Here is a 27,295-nt window from a genome sequence, read left to right as displayed (position 1 = left end):
TACTCTTGTCTCCTCTCCCCTCTCTCTCTCTCTCTCCTCTCTCCCGTCTCTTCTCTTCCCCTCTCTCTCTCTACTCTTCTCTTATCCTCTCTCTCTATTCACAATGTTTCTGCCCTTGGAGTGGTGGTGTTGTGTGTGCTAACTACACCTCAGATCCCAGTAGGCTCTAATCAAGGCATCGTAGCCAATGAAAGTAAATCATTCTCATTTGTCATGGAAATGTTACTTGTTGGGATAGAGTGGATGTGCCCAAGCAAAAACTAGGAATACTTTTCCTGTAAAGAAGTGTTCAGAAAAATATTCTCTCATTAAACATTTACTGAGAACATCAAATGCATTTACTTTCTAAAATAACAAAATCTGTATATAAATTGGTTTTTCCCCTAGAGTAAATTTCTAAAATAACCAAATCTGTCAATAAATTGGTTTCTGACCTCGCTTTCTGGATGGTAGCGGGTTGAACAGGCCGTGGCTTGGGTGGTTGATGTCCTTGATGATCATTTTGGCCTTCCTGTGACATTGGGAGCTGTAAGTGTCCTGGAGGGCAGGCAGTTTGCCCCCTGTAATGCGTTTGGCAGACCGCACAACCCTCTGGAGAGCCCTGCGATTGCGGGTGGTGCAGTTCCCGTACCAGGCGGTGATACAGCCCGACAGGATGCTTTCAAGTCTTAGGGGCCAAGTCGAATTTCTTCAGCCTCCTGAGGTTGAAGAGGCACTGTTGCTCCTTCTTCACCACACTGTCTGTGTGGGTGGACCATTTCAGATTGTCAGTGATGTGTACGCCGAGGAACTTGAAGCTTTTCACCTTCTCCACTGCGGTCCCGTCGATGTGGATAGAGGCGTGCTCCCTCTGCTGTCTCCTGAGGTCCACGATCAGCTCCTTCGTTTTGTTGACGTTGAGGGAGAGGTTATTTTCCTGGCACCACACTCACAGGGCCCTCACCTCCTCTCTGTAGGCTGTCTCGTCATTGTTGGTAATCAGGCCTACTATTGTTGTGTCGTCTGCAAACTTGATGATGGAGTTGGAGGCGTGCTTGGCCATGCAGTCATGGGTGAACAGGGAGTACAGGAGGGGGCTGAGCACGCACCCTTGTTGGGCCCCTGTGTTGAGGATCAGCGTAGTGGAGGTGTTGTTTCCTACCTTCACCACCTGGGGGCGGCCCGTCAGGAAGTCCAGGACCCAGTTCCACAGGGCGGGGTTCAGACCCAGGGCCTCGAGCTTAATGATGAGCTTGGAGGGTACTGTGGTGATGAAGGCTGAGCTATAGTCAATGAACAGCATTCTGACATAGGTATTCCTCTTGTCCAGATGGGATAGGGCAGTGGGCAGTGCAATGGCCATTGCATCATCTGTGGATCTGTATGCAAATTGTAGTGGGTCTAGGGTGTCAGTTAAGGTAGAGGTGATATGATCCTTAACTAGCCTCTCAAAGCACTTTCTTGGGAACAGGAACAATGGTGGACATCTTGAAGCAAGTGGGGACAGCAGACTGGGATAGGGAGAGATTGAATGTGTCCGTAAACACTCCAGCCAGCTTGTCTGCGCATGCTCTGAGGACGCGGCTAGGAATGCCGTCTGGGCCGGCAGCCTTGCGAGGGTTAACACGCTTAAATGTCTAACTCACGTCGGCCACGGAGAACGAGAGCCCACAGTCCTTGGGAGCGGGCCGCGTCGGTGGCACTGTATTATCCTCAAAGCAGGTGAAAAAGGTGTTCAGCTTGTCCGGGAGCAAGACGTCGGTGTCTGCGACGTGGCTGGTTTTCCCTTTGTAATCCGTGATTGTCTGTAGACCCTGCCACATACATCTAGTGTCTGAGCCGTTGAATTGCGACTCCACTTTGTCTCTGTACTGACGTTTTGCCTGTTTGATTTCCTTAAGGAGGGAATAACTACACTGTTTGTATTCAACCATATCCCCAGTCACCTTATCATGGTTAAATGCAATGGTTTGCGCTTTCGGTTTTGTGCGAATGCTGCCATCTATCCACGGTTTCTGGTTTGGGTAGGTTTTAATAGTCACAGTGGGAACAACATCCCCTATATACTTCCTGATGAACTCAGTCACCATGTCCGTGTATATGTCAATGTTATTCTCAGAGGCTACCCGGAACCCAGTCCACGTGATCAAAACAATCTTGAAGCATGGATTCCAAATGGTCAGACCAGCGTTGAATAGACCTTAGCACGGGTACTTCCTGTTTGAGTTTCTGCCTATAGGAAGGGAGGAGCAACATGGAGTCTGTTTTCCTCAAAATTGCTTTGTTAAAATCCCCAGCTACAATAAATGCAGCCTCAGGATATGTCGTTTCCAGTTTGCACAAAGTCCAGTGTAGTACCTTGAGGGCCATCGGCTTGAGGGGGAATATACACGGCCGTGACTATAACCGAAGAGAATTCTCTTGGGAGGTAATATGGTCGGCATTTGATTGTGAAGTATTCTAGGTCGGGTGAACAAAATGACTTGAGTTTCTGTATGTTACCACAATCACACCATGAGTAGTTAATCATGAAACGTACCCCACCGCCTTCCTTCTTCCCGGAGAGTTCTTTATTCCTGTCTGCGCCACTACTGAGCACCCAGCTGGCTGCATGGACAGGGACAGTATACCCGGAGAGAGCCAAAATTCTGTGAAACAGAGTATGTTACAGTCCCTGATGTCTCTCTTAAAGGAGATCCTCGCCCTGAGCTCGTCTACTTTATTGTCTAGAGACTGAACATTAGCGAGTAATATTATCGGAAGCGGTGGATGGTGTGCACGCGTCCTGAGTCGGATTAGAAGTCCACTCCGATTACCTCTTCTCCGCCAGCGGCATCTTGGAGCCTCTGTGATAAGTTCAATTGCACTGGGGGGTACGAACAAAGAATCCAAATATAATGTTATATATACAGTATGGAGGATACAACCATCCCAGCTATACACATTTTGCTGTGAAGAGACAGAATCATTAGATCATTTGTTTTGGTACTGTCCATATGTAGCTTGTTTTTGGTATGGCTGAAGAATTGCAACATTTACTGTACCTGGAGTTAATTCTGCAAATAGCACTGCTGGGTGATCTGAAAAGTCATAGTCAATCAATCAATAATATAATAATACTCTTAGCAAAAAATGTTATCTTTCATTTACAATCTGTAGAAACTATGAGAATGGAAATGTTCAGAACTTTTGTGAAATATCACACTACAGTTGAAAAATATATGGCAAATATAAATAAAAGCTGGATGGTGTTCAGAGATAGATGGGAGGGGTTGAGGGTAGCTGAAGGATGGGACTAAAAACAAACAAAAGATAACTAATGTAAAATATACTGTGTCCGTAAAATGTATATACTGTAGTATGTATAAGCTGGAAGTAGAAGCCTAAGTGTTGTTATCCATTAGTTTACTCCAATTAGGGGAGGGGTAGTAGGGTTAGGGGAAAATAATAAAGGAAAAATATATATTTATAAAAAATATAAATGGGGGATTGGAAGTGATGCAGACAATTACATTGATAGAAGCCACAATATATTTGGAATATTAAAGCTGACCCCCCCACAAAAAAATAAAAATAAAATAAACCTCACTTTTGAGAAAATGGCCCTTGAATGTTTTGGTACCTACTGGAGAGCTCTTCTTTGTCTACACCCATTCAGCATCGTTCACACCCTCTTAAGCTATAAGCCCCACCCATCTCCTTAATGATTCATGTGTGAGGCCATGTACTAAACAACCAAAGAATTCAACACTAAATGCTGGTTTATACTACGGGTGAGCTCTGGGCATTCGTAAACTCAGAGCGTTGTCAGATTGTCCGTTCGTAAATTCAGTGTTTTGCTCTCGGAGCGTTCAGAGCGCACACTGCACGCTCTGGCCGAGGAGTAGGGTTGATCCGATAGTTCTGACCTAACAACAGCAGTCAAACGTTGGCAAGCTTGCTAGCTACTTCCAGACACAAATGAGAGAACAGTTCACTCTGACCATTTTACTCGGCCTATCAGAGCTGGTTAGGCTGTTTTTATGTTATCCATAGCGTTGGTGACTGCAACTGTGCTGCTGGCAACAATTTAATTACGCTTTTTTTGCCAACGTTTACTGACACCGGCTATATTCAATGGGTGTTGAGCGTTCGTAAATTCGTCAGCTATTCTGCACTCTGGCACACTCAAAACAAGAGTGCTCTGAAATCGGAGTAGATAGCCAGTGCGAATTTACCAGCTACGTCTATCGACTGGTTGCAGTGACATCATGAACATTCTATTGAAATGGTTAGTTGCATAGTGGAGTCTTTTGTTTAGACATGTAGCTAGCTAGCTAGCTAAACAATGAACCATAATCCCAACTCGTAACGTTACTACCCTGCATTAATCTGCAGGTAGCTAACCAATCAGGTTCAACGTTAGCTAGCTAACATTAGGCTATAACTAGCAAAGCAAATGGCTCTGAGATACGAACAATTGTACTACACAGATCATACACACAATATTAGCTAGCTAGCTAACAGTACACTTTAAATTGAAAGGAAAATGACTTTCTGACTAAATTAGAAATGTGTAATATCTGAAAATGTAGCTAGCTAGACTATCTTACCCGTATAAATGGATGGACGTTTCTCCCTCTCTGTCACGGATGCCATGGTTGCCCTTAGTTTGAAGATGTAATCCGGAAACAGGTGTTTTATCCAACAGCCTTCTGTGTGTTTTCTTTTCAACTCTGTCTGCATATTTGCAATCAAACACCAGCATTTTCTCCATCTCCTTAGCTATCATACTCTAATTCCACTGATTTCAAAACTCGGTCCTCCAGAAAGTGGAGAGCAACACTTTAGCAGGTCTACTACGTGATATCTTTCAAAAAAGCTGCGTTAGAAAGGATTACCTACACATACTGACCAGCCCATGTTATAGACAGAAGCGTGCTACATGGCAGACCAATCCGAACTCATCTCTCGGCATGTCCAGCCCACTCATTATCTCAGCCTATCATGGCTAACATGAAGGTTCCTGTCTTTTTTCGTGGCTAAACCAACTAGGCTCATAATTTAACAATTGTATTCGTATTTACAGATGGCATAGAAGTTTGTTATTAACGCACACGAAAGTTCACATTTTCCAGAAGGAATTTCTGCCAAAAAACAAATGTTTATAAAAATAAAAAAAAGTGGAGGTTCAAATGACTCTAGGCGTACGCCTAGTTTCCTGAAACGAGTCACATATTTATACCCCAGTGAAACAGGAAGTCATGGATGACCACTTAAGAGTTCCCAAACACTCAGATGAACTCTCAAAAGTAACATCTTAATCGGAAAATATACATAAATTAGATTTTGTTCATAAGAGTGACAACATGTTTTTGAATAAAATAATTATTTCTTAATGACGATTATTTTTTTCTTAGAACAATTTTAAGTCAATTAAAGGTTAGATGCATAAAATATTTTGAGTGTAAGATCAAGCTGATAAACAACAATTTATCAAGCTGATAAAGCTGATAAACAATATTTTCACTGCTTTTGTTGTTCATATTTACCTGGGTGCCAATAATTCAGGAGGGCACTGTTTATATATATTTGCAATATTCCCTACCTCTTATTATTGATGAATGTAGTAAATGTGTATATTTTTCTTCCCCATCCCCAGGTGATCTTTGCCCTGAACCAGACCCTTCTACAGCAGGAGAGTGTCAGAGCGGGCAGTCTGCAGGTCCCTTACACCACTGAGGACCTCATCAAGCACTACAACTGTGGAGACCTCAACTCCATCATCTTCAACCACGACACCTCACAGGTCAGTTACAACCACCCCCAACCTGACCCCTAACCCTAACCCTGACCCCCAACCTCTAACCCTGACCCCTAACCCTAACCCTGACCCCCAACCTCTAACCCTGACCCCTAACCCTAACCCTGACCCCCAACCTCTAACCCTGACCCCTAACCCTGACCCCCAACCTCTGACACCTAACCCTGACCCCCAACCCCTAACCCCAACCCCTAACCCTGACCCCCAACCCCTAACCCTGACTCCCAACCTCAACCCTTGAGCCCTAACCCTTACCCTGTCCCTACCCTGTCCTAACCCTGTCCTAACCCTGTCCTTACCCTGTCCCTACCCTGTCCCTACCCTGTCCTAACCCTGTCCCTACCCTGTGCTAACCCTGTCCCTACCCTGTCCTAACCCTGTCCCTACCCTGTCCCTACCCTGTCCTTACCCTGTCCCTACCCTGTCCCTACCCTGTCCTAACCCTGTCCCTACCCTGTGCTAACCCTGTCCCTACCCTGTCCTAACCCTGTCCCTACCCTGTCCCTACCCTGTCCTTACCCTGTCCCTACCCTGTCCTAACCCTGTCCTTACCCTGTCCCTACCCTGTCCCTACCCTGTCCTTACCCTGTCCTTACCCTGTCCTAACCCTGTCTTACCCTGTCCTAACCCTGTCTTACCCTGTCCCTATCCTGTCCTAACCCTGTCCCTACCCTGTCCTTACCCTGTCCTAACCCTGTCTTACCCTGTCCTAACCCTGTCTTACCCTGTCCCTATCCTGTGCTAACCCTGTCCTAACCCTGTCCCTACCCTGTCCTAACCCTGTTTTACCCTGTCCCTACCCTGTCCTAACCCTGTTTTACCCTGTCCCTACCCTGTCCTAACCCTGTCCTTACCCTGTCCTTACCCTGTCCTTACCCTGTCCTAACCCTGTCTTACCCTGTCCTAACCCTGTCTTACCCTGTCCCTATCCTGTGCTAACCCTGTCCTAACCCTGTCCCTACCCTGTCCCTACCCTGTGCTAACCCTGTCCTTACCCTGTCCTAACCCTGTCTTACCCTGTCCTAACCCTGTCTTACCCTGTCCCTATCCTGTCCTAACCCTGTCCCTACCCTGTCCTTACCCTGTCCTAACCCTGTCCTAACCCTGTCTTACCCTGTCCCTATCCTGTGCTAACCCTGTCCTAACCCTGTCCCTACCCTGTCCTAACCCTGTTTTACCCTGTCCCTACCCTGTCCTAACCCTGTTTTACCCTGTCCCTACCCTGTCCTAACCCTGTCCTTACCCTGTCCTAACCCTGTCTTACCCTGTCCTAACCCTGTCTTACCCTGTCCCTATCCTGTGCTAACCCTGTCCTTACCCTGTCCCTATCCTGTCCTAACCCTGTCCTAACCCTGTCCTTACCCTGTCCTAACCCTGTCTTACCCTGTCCTAACCCTGTCCTTACCCTGTCCCCTGTCAAGGTCCACAACTTCAACAACCTGACCTTGCTCCCCAGTCAAATGACAAGCTATAATGTCATGATTACGTTGTGCTTATAGATGTGGAATATATGCTTAATGACATACATTTAATACAAATCATTCTCTCTGCAGGTCCCCAACTTCAACAACGTGACCCTGCGCCCCAGTGAACAGATAACAGCCCAGGAGATAGACAGCTACTTCAGACAGGAGCTCATCTACAAGAGGAACGAGAGGATGGGGAACAGGGTCAAGGCCCTGATGGAGGAAAGCCCTGACAACAGCTTCTTCTTCGCCTTCGGAGCAGGTCAGTGATGATGATGAGGAGGAGGGTGATGATGATGGTGGGCTATTATCTGCTGGACCCCAGGAAGAGTAGCTGCTGCCTTGGCAGGAACTAATGGGGATCCATAATAAACCCCAGGAAGAGTAGCTGCTGCCTTGGCAGGAACTAATGGGGATCCATAATAAACCCCAGGAAGAGTAGCTGCTGCCTTGGCAGGAACTAATGGGGATCCATAATAAACCCCAGGAAGAGTAGCCGCTGCCTTAGCAGGAACTAATGGGGATCCATAATAAATACAAAAACAAACGGGGTTGTTGGTTATGAGTGATGCACCCTGAGTTCTACTATCGTCTTCTATGTTAGATATGTTGGGATTCAGTCTTTTTAGATCATTATTTCTAGGTTGGTGTGTAGGCCTAGAACAATGTTGTGGTTTGCCATTCTATTGATTGGGCCCACTTGACCATTCAGTACGGAGCTTTGCAAAGGTGAATCATCTTTACTACATGTGTTATGAGTTATCAGACTGTATATCTCCACTCTTTATCCTCCATTCTCTCCTTCTCTCCTTCACTCCCCGGCACGGTGGTTAGAAAAACACTTCTCCGAGGCCTGAAGTCATAAATCTTACGCCCCAAATCGCACCCTATTCCCTATGGGCTCTGGTAGTGCGCTGTAAAGGGAAACATTTCAAATCAAATCAAATGTTATTGGCCACATGCGCCGAATACAACAGGTGCAGACATTACAGTGAAATGCTTACTTACAGCCCTTAACCAACAGTGCATTTATTTTTAATAAAAAAAGTAAAATAAAACAACAACAAAAAAGTGTTGAGAAAAAAAGAGCAGAAGTAAAATAAAATAACAGTAGGGAGGCTATATATACAGGGGGGTACCGGTGCAGAGTCAATGTGCGGGGGCACCGGCTAGTATGTACATGTGGGTAGAGTTAAAGTGACTATGCATAAATAATTAACAGCAGCGTAAAAAGATGGGGCGGGGGGTGGGGGTGGGGGGGGCAGTGCAAATAGTCCGGGTAGCCATGATTAGCTGTTCAGGAGTCTTATGGCTTGGGGGTAGAAGCTGTTGAGAAGTCTTTTGGACCTAGACTTGGCACTCCGGTACCGCTTGCCGTGCGGTAGCAGAGAGAACAGTCTATGACTAGGGTGGCTGGAGTATTTGACAATTTTGAGGGCCTTCCTCTGACACCGCCTGGTATAGAGGTCCTGGATGGCAGGAAGCTTGGCCCCAGTGATGTACTGGGCCGTACGCACTACCCTCTGTAGTGCCTTGCGGTTGGAGGCCAAGCAGTTGCCATACCAGGTGGTGATGCAACCAGTCAGGATGCTCTCGATGGTGCAGCTGTATAATTTTTTGAGGATCTGAGGACCCATGCCAAATCTTTTCAGTCTCCTGAGGGGGAATAGGCTTTGTCGTGCCCTCTTCACGACTGTCTTGGTGTGTTTGGACCATAATAGTTTGTTGGTGATGTGGACACCAAGGAACTTTAAGCTCTCAACCTGTTCCACTACAGCCCCGTCGATGAGAATGGGGGCGTGCTCAGTCCTCTTTTTTTTCCTGTAGTCCACAATCATCTCCTTTGTCTTGATCACGTTGAGGGAGAGGTTGTTATCCTGGCACCACACTGCCAGGTCTCTGACCTCCTCCCTATAGGCTGTCTCATCGTTGTCGGTGATCAGGCCTACCACTGTTGTGTCGTCGGCAAACTTAATGATGGTGTTGGAATCGTGCCTGGCCATGCAGTCATGGGTGAACAGGGAGTACAGGAGGGGACTGAGCACGCACCCCTGAGGGGCCCCCGTGTTGAGGATCAGTGTGGCAGATGTGTTGTTACCTACCCTTACCACCTGGGGGCGGCCCGTCAGGAAGTCCAGGATCCAGTTGCAGAGGGAGGTGTTTAGTCCCAGGATCCTTAGCTTAGTGATGAGCTTTGAGGGCACTATGGTGTTGAATGCTGAGCTGTAGTCAATGAATAGCATTCTCACGTAGGTGTTCCTCTTGTCCAGGTGGGAAAGGGCAGTGTGGAGTGCAATAGAGATTGCATCATCTGTGGATCTGTTGGGGCGGTATGCAAATTGGAGTGGGTCTAGGGTTTCTGGGATGATGGTGTTGATGTGAGCCATGACCAGCCTTTCAAAGCACTTCATGGCTACAGACGTCAGTGCTACGGGTCGGTAGTCATTTAGGCAGGTTATCTTAGTGTCCTTGGGCACGGGGACTATGGTGGTCTGCTTGAAACATGTTGGTATTACAGACTCAGTCAGGGACATGTTGAAAATCAGTGAAGACACTTGCCAGTTGGTCAGCGCATGCTCGGAGTACACGTCCTGGTAATCCGTCTGGCCCTGCGGCCTTGTGAATGTTGACCTGTTTAAAAGTCTTACTCACATCGGCTACGGAGAGCGAGCCGGAACAGCTGGTGCTCTCATGCATGCTTCAGTGTTGCTTGCCTCGAAGCGAGCATAGAAGTGGTTTAGCTCGTCTGGAAGTCTTGTGTCACTGGTAGCTCTGGTAGTGTGCTGTAAAGGGAATAGGGTACCATTTGGGACTGAGCCTTAGTCTTGGTTCAGTCTGAGGTCACCTCTAGGTCAGGTCAGGCATGAAATGAAACGAGTTGAAAATTAAATCTGATTAAAGCTACCTTAGAACAAACAGCTTAAATGCTTCTCTTTTTGAGCGTGGCAGAATAGAGAGGGCTTAGCTAGACTGAAGGAGGTCAAGTTCAAACCCTTCAGAACTGGAAGACCGCCGCTAATAAGCATTGTAGTCCTTCTCTTTGACCTGCCGACTGCGGTCCGTTGGCTGTGATTCGTATGGCAACATTCTCAGATTTAGGGGTGAAATTCAGGAATCCACTTGTTGCCACATTGTCTGGTTCATTTAACTGAGACCTGGAAGCTGAGCAGGTTTAAAGAGAGTGTGAATTTTGGAGAGTTCATATTGATGGAGCTCTATAATGGGCCAGAGGGCTGAGAGCTGAGGGCCGAGATACGAGAGCAGAGGGCCGAGAGCCGAGGGCTGAGGACTAAGAGCCGAGGGCTGAGGACTAAGAGCCGAGGGCTGAGGACTAAGAGCCGAGGGCTGAGGACTAAGAGCCGAGGGCTGAGGGCTGAGGGCTTAGAGCTGAGGGCTGAGGACTGAGGGCCACGGGCCGAGATACGAGAGCAGAGGGCCGAGAGCCGAGAGCCGAGGGCTGAGGACTAAGAGCCGAGGGCTGAGGACTAAGAGCCGAGGGCTGAGGGCTGAGGGCTGAGGGCTGAGGACTGAGGGCTGAGGGCTGAGGCTGAGGGCTGAGGGCTGAGGGCCACGGGCCGAGATACGAGAGCAGAGGGCCGAGAGCCGAGGGCTGAGGGCTGAGGCTGAGGGCTGAGGGCTGAGGGCCGAGAGCCGAGGGCTGAGGGCTGAGGGCTGAGGGCTAAGAGCTGAGGGCTGAGGGCTGAGAGCTGGGGGCTGGGGGCTGTGGCTACTCCTGCCAAGTCTCATTCTGGAGAGTTAGGGCTCTCTCTCTGCCACTCTTACCCCCCCCCCCCCCCCCTCCACTGCCACCTCACCCTTTTTGTATCTATAATCATGTGTTTTACAGCTGCATATAAAATGCTGTTCTGCTTTAAAGTGCTGCTTCCCAGAGGTGTGAAACTGAAGTGGAGGATGTCGTCACCTTTAGTTAATGAATACCAGCACCAGCCAAAGTGTGTGTGTGTGTGTGCATATGTGTGTGTGTTGAGTTCTGAGGAGGGTTTAAAGGGGAACTGCACCCGCTGATTTGGCCTCTTTTTTTGCTTCCCTCTCAAGAAATGCTGGCGGCCATGACAGAAGCCAAACCTTGAGTTGGCTTGGGGGTGTGGTTTGATGTGGGTGTTTCTTGGGCGTGTCCTTGCCACCACCAAGACACACCCATCTGTCAGAACCTTGCCAGCAGCTATTCCCCCCCCCCCCCACTCCATCACAACAAACAAACCTCGTACAGGCAGATGTATGGTGAGGTCTTTGCCAGAGCCCCGTTGATGGGCATGGCAGCATAGATCAGCTCCTGGCCCCCCTCATCAAAGATACTGGTTGGTCACACACAAACACACACCGAGCACTGATTACTTTATCAATGGTGGTTATGACTAGCATGGTGGAACCAACCTGATCACTGCATTCACCATTCTATTTCATGATTATTATGATATTATTATGATATTATGATATGTGAAATAAAATGGTAAACACAGTGATCAGGCTGGTTCCCCCAGGCTAGGTTATGTCCTGGACATTATATGGTAAACACAGTGATCAGGCTGGTTCTACCAGGCTAGGTTATACCCTGGACATTATATGGTGAACACAGTGATCAGGCTGGTTCCCCCAGGCTAGGTTATGCCCTGGACATTATATGGTGAACACAGTGATCAGGCTGGTTCCACCAGGCTAGGTTATGCCCTGGACATTATATGGAGAACACAGTGATCAGGCTGGTTCCACCGGGCTAGGTTATGCCCTGGACATTATATGGTAAACACAGTGATCAGGCTGGTTCCACCGGGCTAGGTTATGCCCTGGACATTATATGGTGAACACAGTGATCAGGCTAGTATATGCATCTAAGAAGGAGAAAATAAGCAACAAATAATGTCAGTTTACATAAATCATGTTTCACAACTGGGTATCAAATGTATCAAAGTAATGAAGTGGGTTACCTTCTGTATTTGTACAAATGATGAGCCTGTGAAAGCTGTTGTCGTTGACAGGTGAAGGTTGCTGGCCGGATACTTGCCAACATGTGGCTGACTGTTCCATTCATAGGAACGCTCACAGCGAGGGCATGTCTGCATGATGCTGATGAAGACCCCTTTGCTGGACTTCTCTATGCTGCATGTTCTGCTGCAAACTGCAAAATCTCTCGAACGCACAACTGCAGCAGGCAATCTTATGAGGTGGTGTTGACTGGGAGGGCCTGTGATGGGGTGATATTATTGACAGCCAAGTAGTAAATTGCATTTTGAATGAAATTATTTTTGGAGGTCACTAAACCATTGCAATCACATTGCTGGACATGTTATGATACCCACCTTTGCTCCTTCTGGTAGGTGCCAGCATCCGTTCATGACCAGGGGATCAGTCTGGCACCCAACTGGGCACCGTGTCTAAGAAAAACAGGGTCAACCATTGTCATCATCTCCTCAGTTATAAACATACACTGCCTTCGAAAATAATCCACTCCCCTTGACTTTTTCCACATTTTGTTGTGTTATTAAAATGGATTAAATAGAGATTTTGTGTCACTATGCCTACGCGCAATACCCCATAATGTCAAAGTTTTTTTGACATTTCTACAAATTAATAAAAAATGAAAAGCTGAAATGTCTTGAGTCAATAAGTATTCAACCCCTTTGTTATGGCAAGCCTAAATAAGTTCAGGAGTAAAAATGTGCTTAACAAATCACATTATAAGTTGCATGGACTCACTCCGTGTGCAACAATAGTGTACATCACTGGGGCCGAGCTTCTTGCCATCCAGGACCTCTATACCAGGCGGTGTCAGAGGACCCTAACATTTGTCAAAGACTCCAGCCACCCAAGTCATAGACTGTTCTCTCTGCTACCTCACGGAAAGCGGTACCGGAGCGCGAAGTCTTGGACCAAAAAAGGCACCTGAACAGCTTCTACCCCTAAGCCATAAGACTGCTGAACAGTTAATCAAATGGCTACCCGGACAATTTACATTAACACCCTTTAGTATTTATTTATCTTAATTGTTTTACACTGACTCTCTTGCACTGGCTCTATGTACACTCACTAGACTCTACCCACACACTCACACATACTACACTGACACTCCTACACACACACACACACACACACACACACACACACACACACACACACACACGCTCACACACACACACACGCTCACAACATGTATTGATCACATCACAACAAATTGACAACAGACTTTTAGCACGCTTATAGGGAAGGACATTGAACATGCATGGCACTTTCACAAATTACTGATGATTGGCTGAGAGAAATTGATGATAAAAAGATTGTGGGGGCTGTTTTGTTAGACTTCAGTGCGGCTTTTGACATTATCGATCAAAAACGTATGCGTTATGACTTTACACCCCCTGCTATGTTGTGGATACAGAGTTACATGTCTAACAGAACACAGAGGGTGTTCTTTAATGGAAGCCTCTCAGGAATTCCCCAGGGCAGCTGTCTAGGCCCATTACTTTTTTCAATCTTTACTAACGACATGCCATTGGCTTTGAGTAAAGCCAGTGTGTCTATGTATGCAGATGACTCAGCACTATACACGTCAGCTACTACAGTGAGTGAAATTACTGCAACACTTAACAAAGAGCTGCAGTCAGTTTCAGAATCGGTGGCAAGAAATAAGTTAGTTCTAAATATTTCAAAAACTAAAAGCTTTGTATTTGGGTCAAATCATTCATTAAACCCTAAACCTCAACTAAATCTTGTTATGAATAATGTGGAAATTGAGCAAGTTGAGGTGACTAAACTGCTTGGAGTAACCCTGGGATTGTAAACTGTCATGGTCAAAATATGTTGATGCAACAGTAGCTAAGATGAGGAGAACTTTGTCCATAATATAGCGCTGCTCTGCCTTCTTAACACCACTATCAACAAGGCAGGTCCTACAGGCCCTACAGGATACCCCACCTTAGCCAAATACATTTAAACTCATTTTTTTTCCACAATTCCTGACATTTAATCCTAGTACAAATTCCCTGTCTTAGGTCAGTTAGGATCACCACTTTATTTTAAGAATGTGAAATGTCAGAGTAACAGTAGAGAGAATGATTTATTTCAGCTTTTATTTCTTTCATCACATTCCCAGTGGGTCAGAAGTTTACATACACTCAATTAGTATTTGGTAGCATTGCCTTTAAATTGTTTAACTTGGGTCAAACATTTCGGGTAGCCTTCCACAAGCTTCCCACAATAAGTTGGGTGAATTTTGGCCCATTCCTCCTGATAGAGCTGGTGTAACTGAGTCAGGTTTGTAGGCCTCCTTGCTCGCACACACGCCTTTTCAATTTCTGCCCACATATTTTCTATAGGATTGAGGTCAGGGCTTTGTGATGGCCTCTCCAATACCTTGACCTTGTTGTCCTTAAGCCATTTTGCCACAACTTTGGAAGTATGCTTGGGGTCATTGTCCATTTGGAAGACCCATTTGCGACCAAGCTTTAACTTCCTGACTGATGTCTTGAGATGTTGCTTCAATATATCCACATAATTTTCCTTCCTCATGATGCCATCTATTTTGTGAAGTGCACCAGTCCCTCCTGCAGCAAAGCACCCCCATAGCAGGATGCTGCCACCCCCGTGCTTCACGGTTGGGATGGTGTTCTTCGGCTTGCAAGGAACCCCCTTTTTCCTCCAAACATAACAATGGTCATTATGGCCAAACAGTTCTATTTTTGTTTCATCAGACCAGAGGACATTTCTCCAAATAGTACGATCTTTGTCCCCATGTGCAGTTGCAAACCGTAGTCTGGCTTTTTTATGGTGGTTTTGGAGCAGTGGCTTCTTCCTTGCTGAGCGGCCTTTGAAGTTATGTCGATATAGGACTCGTTTTACTGTGGATATAGATACTTTTGTACCTGTTTCCTCTAGCATCTTAACAAGGTCCTTTGCTGTTGTTCTAGGATTGATTTGCACTTTTCGCACCAAAGTACGTTCATCTCTAGGAGACAGAACGTGTCTTCTTCCTGTGCGGTATGACGGCTGCGTGGTCCCATGGTGTTTATACTTGAGTACTATTGTTTGTACAGATGAACGTGGTACGTACCCCTGCACATGGACTCAGTACTGGTACTCCTTGTATATAGCCATGTTATTACCTGGTACCTCCTGTATATAGCCATGTTATTACCTGGTACTTCCTGTATATAGCCATGTTATTACCTGGTACTTCCTGTATATAGCCATGTTATTACCTGGTACTTCCTGTATATAGCCATGTTATTACCTGGTACTTCCTGGATATAGCCATGTTATTACCTGGTACTTCCTGTATATATCCTTGTTATTGTTTCTATTGTGTTACTATTTCCTTTTTGATTTAGCAAATGTTTGTCTTGCTTTTTAACTCTGCACTGTTGGAAATGGGCTCGTCAGTCAGCATTTCACTGTGAAGTCTACACCTGTCAGGAAAGGGCTCATCAGTAAGCATTTCCCTGTAAAGTCTACAGTCGTGGTCGAAATGGGCTCATCAGTATGCATTTCCCTGTGAATTCTACACCTGTTGGAAATGGGCTCGTCAGTCAGCATTTCCCTGTGAATTCTACACCTGTTGGAAATGGGCTCGTCAGTCAGCATTTCCCTGTGAATTCTACACCTGTTGGAAATGGGCTCGTCAGTCAGCATTTCACTGTGAATTCTACACCTTTTGGAAATGGGCTCATCAGTAAGCATTTCCCTGTAAAGTCTACAGTCGTGGTCGAAATGGGCTTGTCAGTCAGCATTTCCCTGTGAATTCTACACCTGTTGGAAATGGGCTCGTCAGTGTCTACAGTCGTGGTCAAAAGTTTTGAGAATGACACAAATACTAATTTTCACAAAGTCTGCTGCCTCAGTTTTGATGATGGCAATTTGCATATACTCCAGAATGTCTTGAAGAGTGATCAGATGAATTGCAATTAATTGCAAAGTCCCTCTTTGCCATGAAAATGAACTTAATCCCCAAAAAACATTTCCACTGCATTTCAGCCCTGCCATAAAAGGACAAGCTGCCGTCATGTCAGTGATTCTCTCGTTAACACAGGTGAGAGTGTTGACGAGGACAAGGCTGGAGATCACTCTCTCATGCTGATTGAGTCAGAATAATAGCTTGAAATCATTGTTCTTCCTCTGTTAACCATGGTTACCTGCAAGGAAACAAGTGCCATCATCATTGCTTTGCACAAAAAGGGCTTCACAGGCAAGGATATTGCTGCTAGTAAAATTCCACCTAAATCAACCATTTATCGGATCATCAAGAACTTCAAGGAGAGAGGTTCAATTGTTGTGAAGAAGGCGTCAGGGCGCCCAAGAAAGCCCAACAAGCGCCAGGACCGTCTCCTAAAGTTGATTCAGCTGCAGGATCGGGGCACCACCAGTGCAGAGCTTGCTCAGGAATGGCAGCAGGCAGGTGTGAGTGCATCTGCACGCACAGTGAGGCGAATACTTTTGGAGGATGGCATGGTGTCAAGAAGGGCAGCAACGAAGCCACTTCTCTCCAGGAAAAACATCAGGGACAGACTGATATTCTGCAAAAGGTACAGGGATTGGACTGCTGAGGAATGGGGTAAAGTCGTTTTTTCTGATAAATCCCCTTTTCGATTGTTTGGGGCATCCGGAAAACACCTTGTCCGAAGAAGACAAGTTGAGCGCTACCATCAGTCCTGTGTCATGCCAACAGTAAAGCATCCTGAGACCATTCATGTGTGGGGTTGCTTCTCAGCCAAGGGAGTGGGCTCACTCACAATTTTGCCTAAGAACACAGCCATGAATAAAGAATGGTACCAACACATCCTCCGAGAGCAACTTCTCCCAACCATCCAAGAATAGTTTGGTGACGACCAATGCCTTTTCCAGCATGATGGAGCACCTAGCCATAAGGCAAAAGTGATAACTAAGTGGCTCGGGGAACAAAACATCGACATTTTTGGTCCATGTTCAGGAAACTCCCCAGACCTTAATCCGATTGAGAACTTGTGGTCGATCCTCAAGAGGCGGGTGGACAAACAAAAACCCACAAATTCTGACAAACTCCAAGCATTGATTATGCAAGAATGGGCTGCCATCAGTCAGGATGTGGCCCAGAAGTTAATTGACAGCATGCCAGGGCGGATTGCAGAGGTCTTGAAAAAGAAGGGTCAACACTGCAAATATTGACTCTTTGCATAAACTTAATGTAATTGTCAATAAAAGCCTTTGACACTTATGGAATGCTTGTAATTATACTTCAGTATACCATATTAACATCTGACAAAAATATCTCATAACACTGAAGCAGCGAACTTTGTGAAGACCAATACTTGTGTCATTCTCAAAACCTTTGACCACGACTGTACACCTGTTGTATTCGGTGCCTTCTGACAAATAAAATGTGATCTGATTTGATTGATTGTCCCCAGCATACACTGTAATATCATCCAACTGTACTGTGATTCAAGCCATCTGAACAACCTTCCATGCCATACCATCTGAATATAAAGACTCAGGTCAGAGACATTAGCATAATGGATGACTGGTGGATCGCATTGAGCCCTGGGGTCTGAAGGTTTGTGTTTTATGAGTGCTACTGCTGACATTAGCAGTCATTGCCTGTATGTTTTTCTATTAATGTGAAATATAAGCCATATTTTGAAGAATATGATAAATAACTTACAGATCCTTGAACTGTCTTACTTTATCAATATTAAAATGTTTAAGACCTGTTAATGTTTTGATGTCATTTGATCATTTGCAAAGAAAATATAAAGCTTTTGAAAAAGTGATTTTGTACTCATTCATTTTTATCCTGGACAAACGTATTAATTTGTATTTTCACAAAACGATATTTTCTCATTGTCCTTTGTTTGAGCATAATACTGTCCATTTGACCTTTTGGAGTTACCTATGAGGAGGTTATCAGTACCCAGTATAAGAGCAGGGAATATACAGTAAGACTACCATTTATAGAAACTCCAGAAGAAGGGATCTAATTCTGCACTAGACAGGACTCGTAACACCATCACAGTGTTTAGAAGCTTTAGAGGAAATGACACCAAAAGAGAAGGGATCTATTCTGCAGGAAACGGGACTCGAAACACCGGAAGTGTTTTCAACCTTTTCCGGGTCTCAGTCTCTGGCCAGGTGTTGCTCCTGACTATGTCATGTTTCAGAACACCTTAAATCTGTCTCATAACCCCTTACACCCATGTTTCAAAACTCCCACAAAGTGAAGGTTTCTTCTCCTTAAGGTTGGTGGCAGCTCAGTTGCCACTAGTTTTAGTGTTACAAAACACTTTATTTTAACAGTGTGCAGTATCTGTTTCCCTATTGGTTAAAGCAGGTCTAACGGAAATCCCTAGGTAAGACAAGTCCGACTTGATGTGCTCTGTGGTGAGGAGGGGGTGAATGTGCTGTGGTGAGGAGGGGGTGAATGGACTGAGAACTTCGTTCTCAGTCCTTTGTGAGGACTGAGAACGAAGTGAAAATGGTTGGAATTCCTCGGTCATTAAGCACCAGTTCATTAACTAGAGAGAGAACAGATAAGGGATTTCAAGCAGAGGGAGTAGTTCAGATAAAAGAGGTGAAGGGTTTGATGGTGTATGTCTGTGTGTCTAAGCTAAAACAAACATGGTATGTGTCTGGCTTAACAGAGTCGTGATGGATCACACATTCTGTGTGTGTGGGTGTAAGGGTTGGTGTGGGGTGTGACCCAGATGCGGTGCAGGTTAGACAGTAGGCAGTAGGCAGGGATGGTGAAACAAGGAACTTTACTGATGGTCCCGAAGCCAGGATACAAAATATCGGACTTTACACTAAAAAGAAAGGCGGAGCAAATAAGACTCCAAAAAACAGGCAGACAGCCAAAAATACGAAATACTAACTATGACTAAAATAATAAATAAACAGGGAGAACACTTCTCACGTACCTTTCCATATGTCCCGCGATCAGACACTGATTAGTACTGCTTGGCATAGTGAAACTAGCAGAGAAAACTGAGCAAGGGAACACAGGGAAGTGAGGGCATAAATACACAGGTGACACCAATAGGATGATGATTAGTGCCGACTGTGAGTGAGGAGGTGCCTAAGGTTGTCGGAGGAGGACACCTAGTGGGTCGCTCCGGAACTGCGACCCCCTCCAGTAACATGTGGGTGGGTTTGTTTAAGCTAGGTGTGTAAGCTGCAGGCTTGTTAGCTATTAGACTCTAACAGATTTTGCTCTTATCGTCACTTCCTGTTGAATGCGGAACGGGAGAGGGAGAGCTCGGTTTGTTGTTTTGGAAAGTTTGTTGTTTTAAAAGTGTATTGGAAAGTTTCTTAGTAGCTAGCTAACTTTTTAGTTTCCCGCGATGCAGTTGGCATCAGTTGCTGGGACTGCTACTCTCTGTCCAATGATCCTGCCGACCAAGGCCGGTTCTGAGGAGCTATTTGGCGTAGCAGCTAGCCTAGCTGCTAGCTAGCTGCCTATCAAGCTAGCGGGGTTTCTTGAGGGCTTGAACGCAGCGTGCGACGCGGTTGTCACGATCGTCTACCAATGAGGAAGCGGACCAAAGCGCAGCGTTGCGAGTGAACATAATTTATTAATAAACGTACTCACGAAAACAAAACAAAAGACGATACGTGAAGTTCTCAAGTTACAAATCACTGACATACGGAACATGTAACCAAGAAACAAAAACCCACAAACCCCACAGGAAAACATACAGAATAAATATGGCTCCCAATCAGAGATAACGAGCCGAACAGCTGACACTCGTTACCTCCGATTGGGAGTCATTGAACAAACCTAGAAAAACAACAACCTAGACACCCAACCTAGAACATAAACACATAGACTGCACACACCCTGGATAAACAATAATGAGTCCCAGCACCAGGGTGTGACAGTACCCCCCCCTAAAGGCGCGGACTGCGACCGCGCCTCAAAACCCCCAAACAGGGGAGGGCTGGGCGGGCATACCTCCTCGGTGGCGGTTCTGGCTCCGGCCTAGACCACCACCCCACCATAGTCACTTCCCGCTTATGTAGCCTCCTCCAAATGACCCCCACCGGTTTAAGGGGCAGCACCTGACTAAGGGGCAGTACCGGACTAAGGGGCAGTACCGGACTAAGGGGCAGTACCAGGCTGAATGGCGAATCCTGGCTGGTCGGCTCTGGCGGATCCCGGCTGGACGGCTCTGGCGGATCCCGGCTGGACGGCTCTGGCGGATCCCGGCTGGACGGCTCTGGCGGATCCCGGCTGGACGGCTCTGGCGGATCCCGGCTGGACGGCTCTGGCGGATCCCGGCTGGACGGCTCTGGCGGATCCCGGCTGGACGGCTCTGGCGGATCCCGGCTGGACGGCTCTGGCTGATCCTGTCTGGCGGAAGGCTCTGGCTGATCCTGTCTGGCGGAAGGCTCTGGCTGATCCTGTCTGGCGGAAGGCTCTGGCTGATCCTGTCTGGCGGAAGGCTCTGGCTGCTCCTGTCTGGCGGAGAGCTCTAGCGGCTCCGGTCTGGCGGACGGCTCTGTAGGCTCATGGCAGACGGGCGGCTTTGCAGGCTCATGGCAGACGGGCAGCTCCTGCGGCGCTTGGCAGACGGACAGTTCAGACGGCGTTGGGCAGACGGGCAGTTCAGGCGCCGTTGGGCAGACGGGCAGTTCAGACGGCGTTGGGCAGACGGACAGTTCAGGCCCCGTTGGGCAGACGGCAGACTCTGGCCGTCTGAGGCGCATCGTAGGCCTGGTGCGTGGTGCCGGAACAGGAGGTACCGGGCTGAGGATACGCATCTCAGGGCTAGTGCGGGGAGAAGCAACAGGGCATGCAGGACCCTGGGGACGCACATAAGTCCTAGTGCGTGGTGCCGGAACTGGTGGTCCCGGGCTGAGGACACGCATCTCAGGGCTAGTGCGGGGAGCAGCAACAGGGCATGCAGGACCCTGGGGACGCACATAAGTCCTAGTGCGTGGTGCCGGAACTGGTGGTCCCGGGCTGAGGACACGCATCTCAGGGCTAGTGCGGGGAGCAGCAACAGGACGCACAGGACTCTGGGAACACACAGGAGGCTCGGTGCGTGGTGTAGGCACTGGTGGTACTGGGCTGGAGCGGGGAGGTGGCGCCGGAAATACCGGACCGTGCAGGCGTACTGGCTCCCTTGAGCACTGAGCCTGCCCAACCCTACCTGGTTGTATGCTCCCCGTCGCCCGACCAGTACGGGAAGGAGGAATAACCCGCACCGGGCTATGTGGGCGAACCGGGGAAACCATACGTAGGGCTGGTGCCATGTAAGCCGGCCCGAGGAGACGCATTGGTGGCCTGCTGCGTGGGGCCGGCCTCATGACATCCGGCTCAACACTCAATCTAGCCCGGCCGATACGAGGAGCTGGAATGTACCGCACCGGGCTATGCCTGCGTACAGGAGACACCATGCGCTCTACTGCGTAACATGGTGTCTGCCCGTACTCCCGCTCTCCACGGTCAGTCCAGGGAGTAGGCGCAGGTCTCCTACCTGCCTTCGCCACACTCCCTTTTAGCCCCCCCCCAAGAAATTTTTGGGGAGTAACCACGGGCTTCCAGCCTCGACTCCGCGCTGCCTCCTCATACCACCTCCTCTCGGCTGCAGCTGCCTCCAGCTCTTCACGAGGGCGGTGGTACTCCTCCGGTTGTGCCCAAGGACCCTTTCCAGCCCGTATCTCCTCCCATGTCCAAAAGTCCTTAGGAGGCTCCCATAAATCCTGCGTAGGTAGGTCCTGTTGCCGCTTGTTACGCCGCTTGGTCCTCTTGTGGTGGGTTTTTCTGTCACGATCGTCTACCAATGAGGAAGCGGACCAAAGCGCAGCGTTGCGAGTGAACATAATTTATTAATAAACGTACTCACGAAAACAAAACAAAAGACGATACGTGAAGTTCTCAAGTTACAAATCACTGACATACGGAACATGTAACCAAGAAACAAAAACCCACAAACCCCACAGGAAAACATACAGAATAAATATGGCTCCCAATCAGAGATAACGAGCCGAACAGCTGACACTCGTTACCTCCGATTGGGAGTCATTGAACAAACCTAGAAAAACAACAACCTAGACACCCAACCTAGAACATAAACACATAGACTGCACACACCCTGGATAAACAATAATGAGTCCCAGCACCAGGGTGTGACAGCGGTTAGCCATTGTGGTTGGGACCGCGGATTGTCCCGGGTTTGTGGATGTCTAGATCCCTGCTGTTTGTTGTTTCAATCTTCCCTGTGACCTGTCCTGTCTGGAACTGCGAGGAGTAACAGCGTAACCTACGTTGCTACCATGACAAAGACCAAAGCCGGTGGGAGTACCGTTGAGGACAGTGGTGTCTCTCTCACAGGTGAAGGATCTTTTAAAACGAACTAAAATAGTTCTACAAGCAGTTGTTACAACAACAAGAAAATAGCTTCAAGTGTTTTGTCCAAATATTGGTGGATTCGACTAATAAAAGAATGGACTGACCAGAGAGGTCCAGGACCTAAAGAACAGTTTGCAGTTCTCCCAGGGTCAGCTCGATGAGTTGAAACAGGAGAACGGCAAGATGACAGCAATCTGTAAGTCACTGAGAAGGGACATCAGTTCTGTGTGTGAATCCATGATAACAATGACGGATAAATCAAGGCGGAATAACATGGTTGTGGACGGAATTGCAGAATCTCCACATGAGACCTGGACGGAGACTGAGGACAAAGTGAAGGAAATGATCTCTGTGAAATTGAAGATGGACCACAGGAAGATTGAGGTGGAGCGGGCCCACAGGACTGGAAAACCCACCACCGGCCCAGGTGACAGGCCCAGGCCGATATTGGTCAAGTTCCTGAGGTTCAAGGACAAGGTAGCTGTTCTGGAAAGAGCCAAGAACTTGAAAATAACATATATCTTCCTCAACAAGAACTATCCTGAAGCTGTGTGCCAGAAGAGGAAATAACTTATCCCAGCCATGAAAGCTACCAGAGCAAGTGGGGAGATTGCTTACATCCGCTATGACAGGCTCATTGTCCGCCCTCCCTCCCAGAAGCCTGGAATAGATGAGAGAGCCAAGCCTATGGGTTCGTAGCTTCAACCCCGCAGCACACACACACACACACACACACACACCAGCTGATTAATGGACTGCTGAATGTATATATTTTTTTATCTTGCTTTGTTTTCTCTTTTCTATATTATGTCTCTCTGATATGCTAGCCAGGAAAGGGCTGAAAATAGCCCATATTAATATATGCAGTCTTAGAAATAAGGTTAATGAAATCAATAACTTGCTAACATCAGATAACATTAATATATTAGTCATTTCTGAAACTCACTTAGATAATTCATTTGATGATACAGCAATAGCAATACAAGGATATAACATCTATAGAAGAGACAGAAATGCTTATGTGGGAGGTGTTGCTGTATATATTCAGAGCCATATCCCTGTAATGCTTAGAGAAGATCGTATGTCAAGTGTTATTGATGTGTTGTGGTTGCAGGTTCTTTTCTTTTGGGGATGTTGCTATAGGCCACCAAGTGCTAACAGTCAGTATCTAAATAATATGTGTGAAATGCTTGATAGTGTATGTGATGTAAACAGAGAGGTCTACTTTCTTGGGGACCTGAATATTGACTGGTTTTCATCAAGCTGTCTGCTCAAGAGGAAGCTTCTCACTGTAACCAGTGCCTGTAATCTGGTTCAGGTTATTAATCAACCTACCAGGGTGTTTACAAACACTACAGGAACAAGATCATCTACATGTATAGATCTCATTTTTACTAATACTGTAGAACTTAAAGCTGTATCCTTACCAATTGGATGCAGTGATCACAGTGGCTATATCCAGGAAAGCCAAAGTTCCAAAAGCTGGGCCTAAAATAGTGCAATTTATGAAATTGCTTCTTCCAATTATTGATAAACATGCACCTGTTATGAAACTGACTGTCAGAACTGTTAAGGCTCCATGGATTGATGAGGAATTTAAAAACTATATGGTTGAAAGAGACGGGGCAAAAGGAGTGGCTAATAAGTCTGGCTGCACATCTGACTGGCTGACTTACTGCAAATTGAGAAATGATGTGACTAAACTCAACAAAAAGAAGAAGAAACTGTATTATGAACCCAAGATCAATGATATAAAGAATGATGGGAAAAACTTTGGAGTACTTTAAATGAAATTATGGGCAGAAAGACAAATTCAACTCCATCTTTCATCAAATCAGATGGCTTATTCATCACAAAACCATTTGAAGTTGCCAATTATTTGAATGATATGCTTCATTGGCAAAGTGGGTAAACTTAGGCAGGAAATGCCAACAATGAACAGTGAGACATCGTATTCATGCATAAAAAAAAATAATAATAATGAAAGATAAGCATTGCAAGTTTGAATTTTGTAAAGTTAGTGAGGAAGAGGTGGAAAAATTATTGTTTTCGATCAATAATGACAAATCTCCTGGCATTGACAACTTAGATGGAAAGCTACTGAGGATGGTAGCTGACTCTATGGCCACTCCTATCTGTCATATCTTTAATCTGAGCCTAGAGGAAAGTCTTTGTCCTCAGGCCTGGAGGGAAGCCAAAGTCATTCTGCTACCCAAGAATGGTAAAGCGGCCTTTACTGGTTCTGACAGCAAATCAATAAATTTGCTGCCAGCTCCTAGCAAACTGTTGGAAAAAATGGTGTTTGACCAAATACAATGCTATTTCTCTGTAAACAAATTAACAACAGACTTTCAGCATGCTAATAGAGAAGGGCACTCAACATGACTGATGATTGGTTGAAAGAAATTGATAATAAGAAGATTGTGGGAGCTGTACTGTTAGATTTCAGTGCAGCCTTTGATATTATTGACCATAACCTGTTGTTGAAAAAACTTATGTGTACTAGCTTTTCAACCTTTGCCATATTGTGGATTCAGAGCTATCTATCTCTTAGAACTCAAAGCGTTTTCTTTAATGGAAGCTTCTCTAATGTCAAACATGTACAGTGTGGTGTACCACAGGGCAGCTCTCTAGGCCCCCTACTCTTTTCTATTTTTACCAATGACCTGCCACTGGCATTAAACAAAGCATGTGTGTCCATGTATGCTGATGATTCCACCATATATGCATCAGCAACCACAGCTAATGAAGTCACTGAAACCCTTAACAAAGAGTTGCAGTCTGTTTTGAAATGGGTGGCCAGTAATAAACTGGTCCTGAACATCTCGAAAACGAAGAGCATTGTATTTGGTACAAATAATTCCCTAAGTTCTAGACCTCAGCTGAATCTGGTAATGAATGGTGTGGCTGTTGAACAAGTTGAGGAGACTAAATTACTTGGTGTTACATTAGATTGTAAACTGTCATGGTCAAAACATATAGATTCAATGGTGGTAAAGATGGGGAGAGGTCTGTCCGTAATAAAGAGATGCTCTGCTTTTTTGACACCACACTCCACAAAGCAAGTCCTGCAGGCTCTAGTTTTGTCTTATCTGCATCACTTCTTCTTTTTATAAGAAATATGAATGTGTTGAAAATCCCAAATTGTTTGCATAGTCAACTTACACACAGCTCTGACACACACACTTACCCCATCAGACATGCCACCAGGGGTCTTTTCACAGTCCCCAAATCGAGAACATATTCAAGAAAGCGTACAGTATTATACAGAGCCATTATTGCATGGAACTCAATTCCATCTCATATTGCTCAAGTGAACAGCAAACCTGGTTTAAAAAACAGATAAAGCAACACCTCACGGCACAACGCCTCTCCCCTATTTGACCTAGATAGTTTGTGTGTATATATTGATATGTGTGCCTTTTAATATATATATATTTTTAATGTAATTCTGTCCTTGAGCTGTTCTTGTCTATTAATGTTCTGTATTATGTCATGTTTCATGTTCTGTGTGGACCACAGGAAGAGTAGCTGCTGCTTTTTCAACAGCTACTGGGGATCCTAATAACACACCAAATACCAAACATGGGTATGTGACTGGTCTAATGGAGTCATGATGGATCAGGAGTTCTGTTTGTGATGGAATGAGGCTCCTTTTTTCAAATCACCTGGTCTGTCCACACCTCAGATTGATGAATTAGGCTCCTTTTTCAAATCATCCGGGCTATCCACACCTCAGATTGATGAATTAGGCTCTTTCAAATCACCCGGGCTATCCACACCTCAGATGGATGGAATGGTTGATGTAATGATTAGCCCTCATTTTGATTAGCGCTACTCTTCGGTATGATGAACCAGTAGAGGTGTTGTGGTAATGGATCTCAGATAAGGTGAAAAGTTATTGTTTCCATATTTTTTTTTTTTAAGTTCCATAATGTTTTTTGCTGTTGCTGAACATTTACACCATGGCTGTTTATTAACCCTACCCGTTGTTGTGTTGAGTTAAACGACGTCTCTGTTTCTGTGAAGTATGTAGAGTAGCAAGGGGCTAGTTGAGGCCTTCCAGATCTTCACAGTCTGCTGAGCATGGAGCCTACAGGAAGTCTGAGAGTGAAAGCAGAGACGGACTAATAGGTCTGCCCGTAGACCTGCTGGCTTTGCACGTCTAACAAGGACTACATTTAGTTACCCCCCCCCCCCCCCTCCCCTTGTCCCAGAGGGTTATTTACAAGGGTCTTGTCCACTAAAAGGTGAGTGAAACTGATCTGCTTGTTCTGTTCAGCCCAGGAGGCAGCTAAGAGGCACCACCCTTGGACTCAGAGAGAGATGAAGAGTCAGAGGCTCTCCCTATCACTGTTTCACAAGGGGGTGTGTGAAGTAGAGTGAGAAAGAGAGATAGAGGGAGGGGAGCTGGAGAGAGAGCAAGAGATGGGGGAGAGAGAGGGGGGGAGGGAGAGAGAGATGGAGAGGGGGGAGAGGGAGAGAGATGGCAAGGGGGGGGGGGTAGAGAGAGAGGGGGGAGGGAGAGAGAGATGGAGAGGGGGGGTAGAGAGAGAGGGGGGGAGGGAGTGAGAGATAGTGAGGGAGAGAGATGGAGAGGAGGGGAGCGAGAGAGAGAGAGAGAGTCGGAGGGTAGCTGTCCCTAATGACTCCCCAGAGGAGAGGGTGAGAAGTAAAGTGAGAGCCAGGGTCAGGAACAGGGCCACAGTA

At 46.4% G+C, this 27,295-nt stretch overlaps 1 protein-coding gene across 1 annotated transcript in view; it reads left to right on the top strand.

Annotated features, from left to right (window-relative positions):
- Positions 1-27,295, top strand: part of LOC311135793 (metalloprotease TIKI1-like) — a gene marked incomplete at both ends in the record, with an annotated part of 89,889 nt that overhangs the window by 3,754 nt on the left and 58,840 nt on the right. Inside the window, 2 exons of the mRNA XM_084169835.1 lie at positions 5,621-5,767; positions 7,336-7,510. Coding sequence (XP_084025961.1) covers positions 5,621-5,767; positions 7,336-7,510 — 322 coding nt within the window. The remainder of the gene's footprint in view (positions 1-5,620; positions 5,768-7,335; positions 7,511-27,295) is intronic.

The sequence above is a fragment of the Coregonus lavaretus genome (genome assembly GCF_964263955.1).
Source record: "Coregonus lavaretus genome assembly, chromosome: 10".
Taxonomy (NCBI): Eukaryota; Metazoa; Chordata; class Actinopteri; order Salmoniformes; family Salmonidae; genus Coregonus; species Coregonus lavaretus.
The sequence above is the reverse complement of the archived record's forward strand: the minus strand, read 5'-3'. Positions and strand labels throughout refer to the sequence as shown.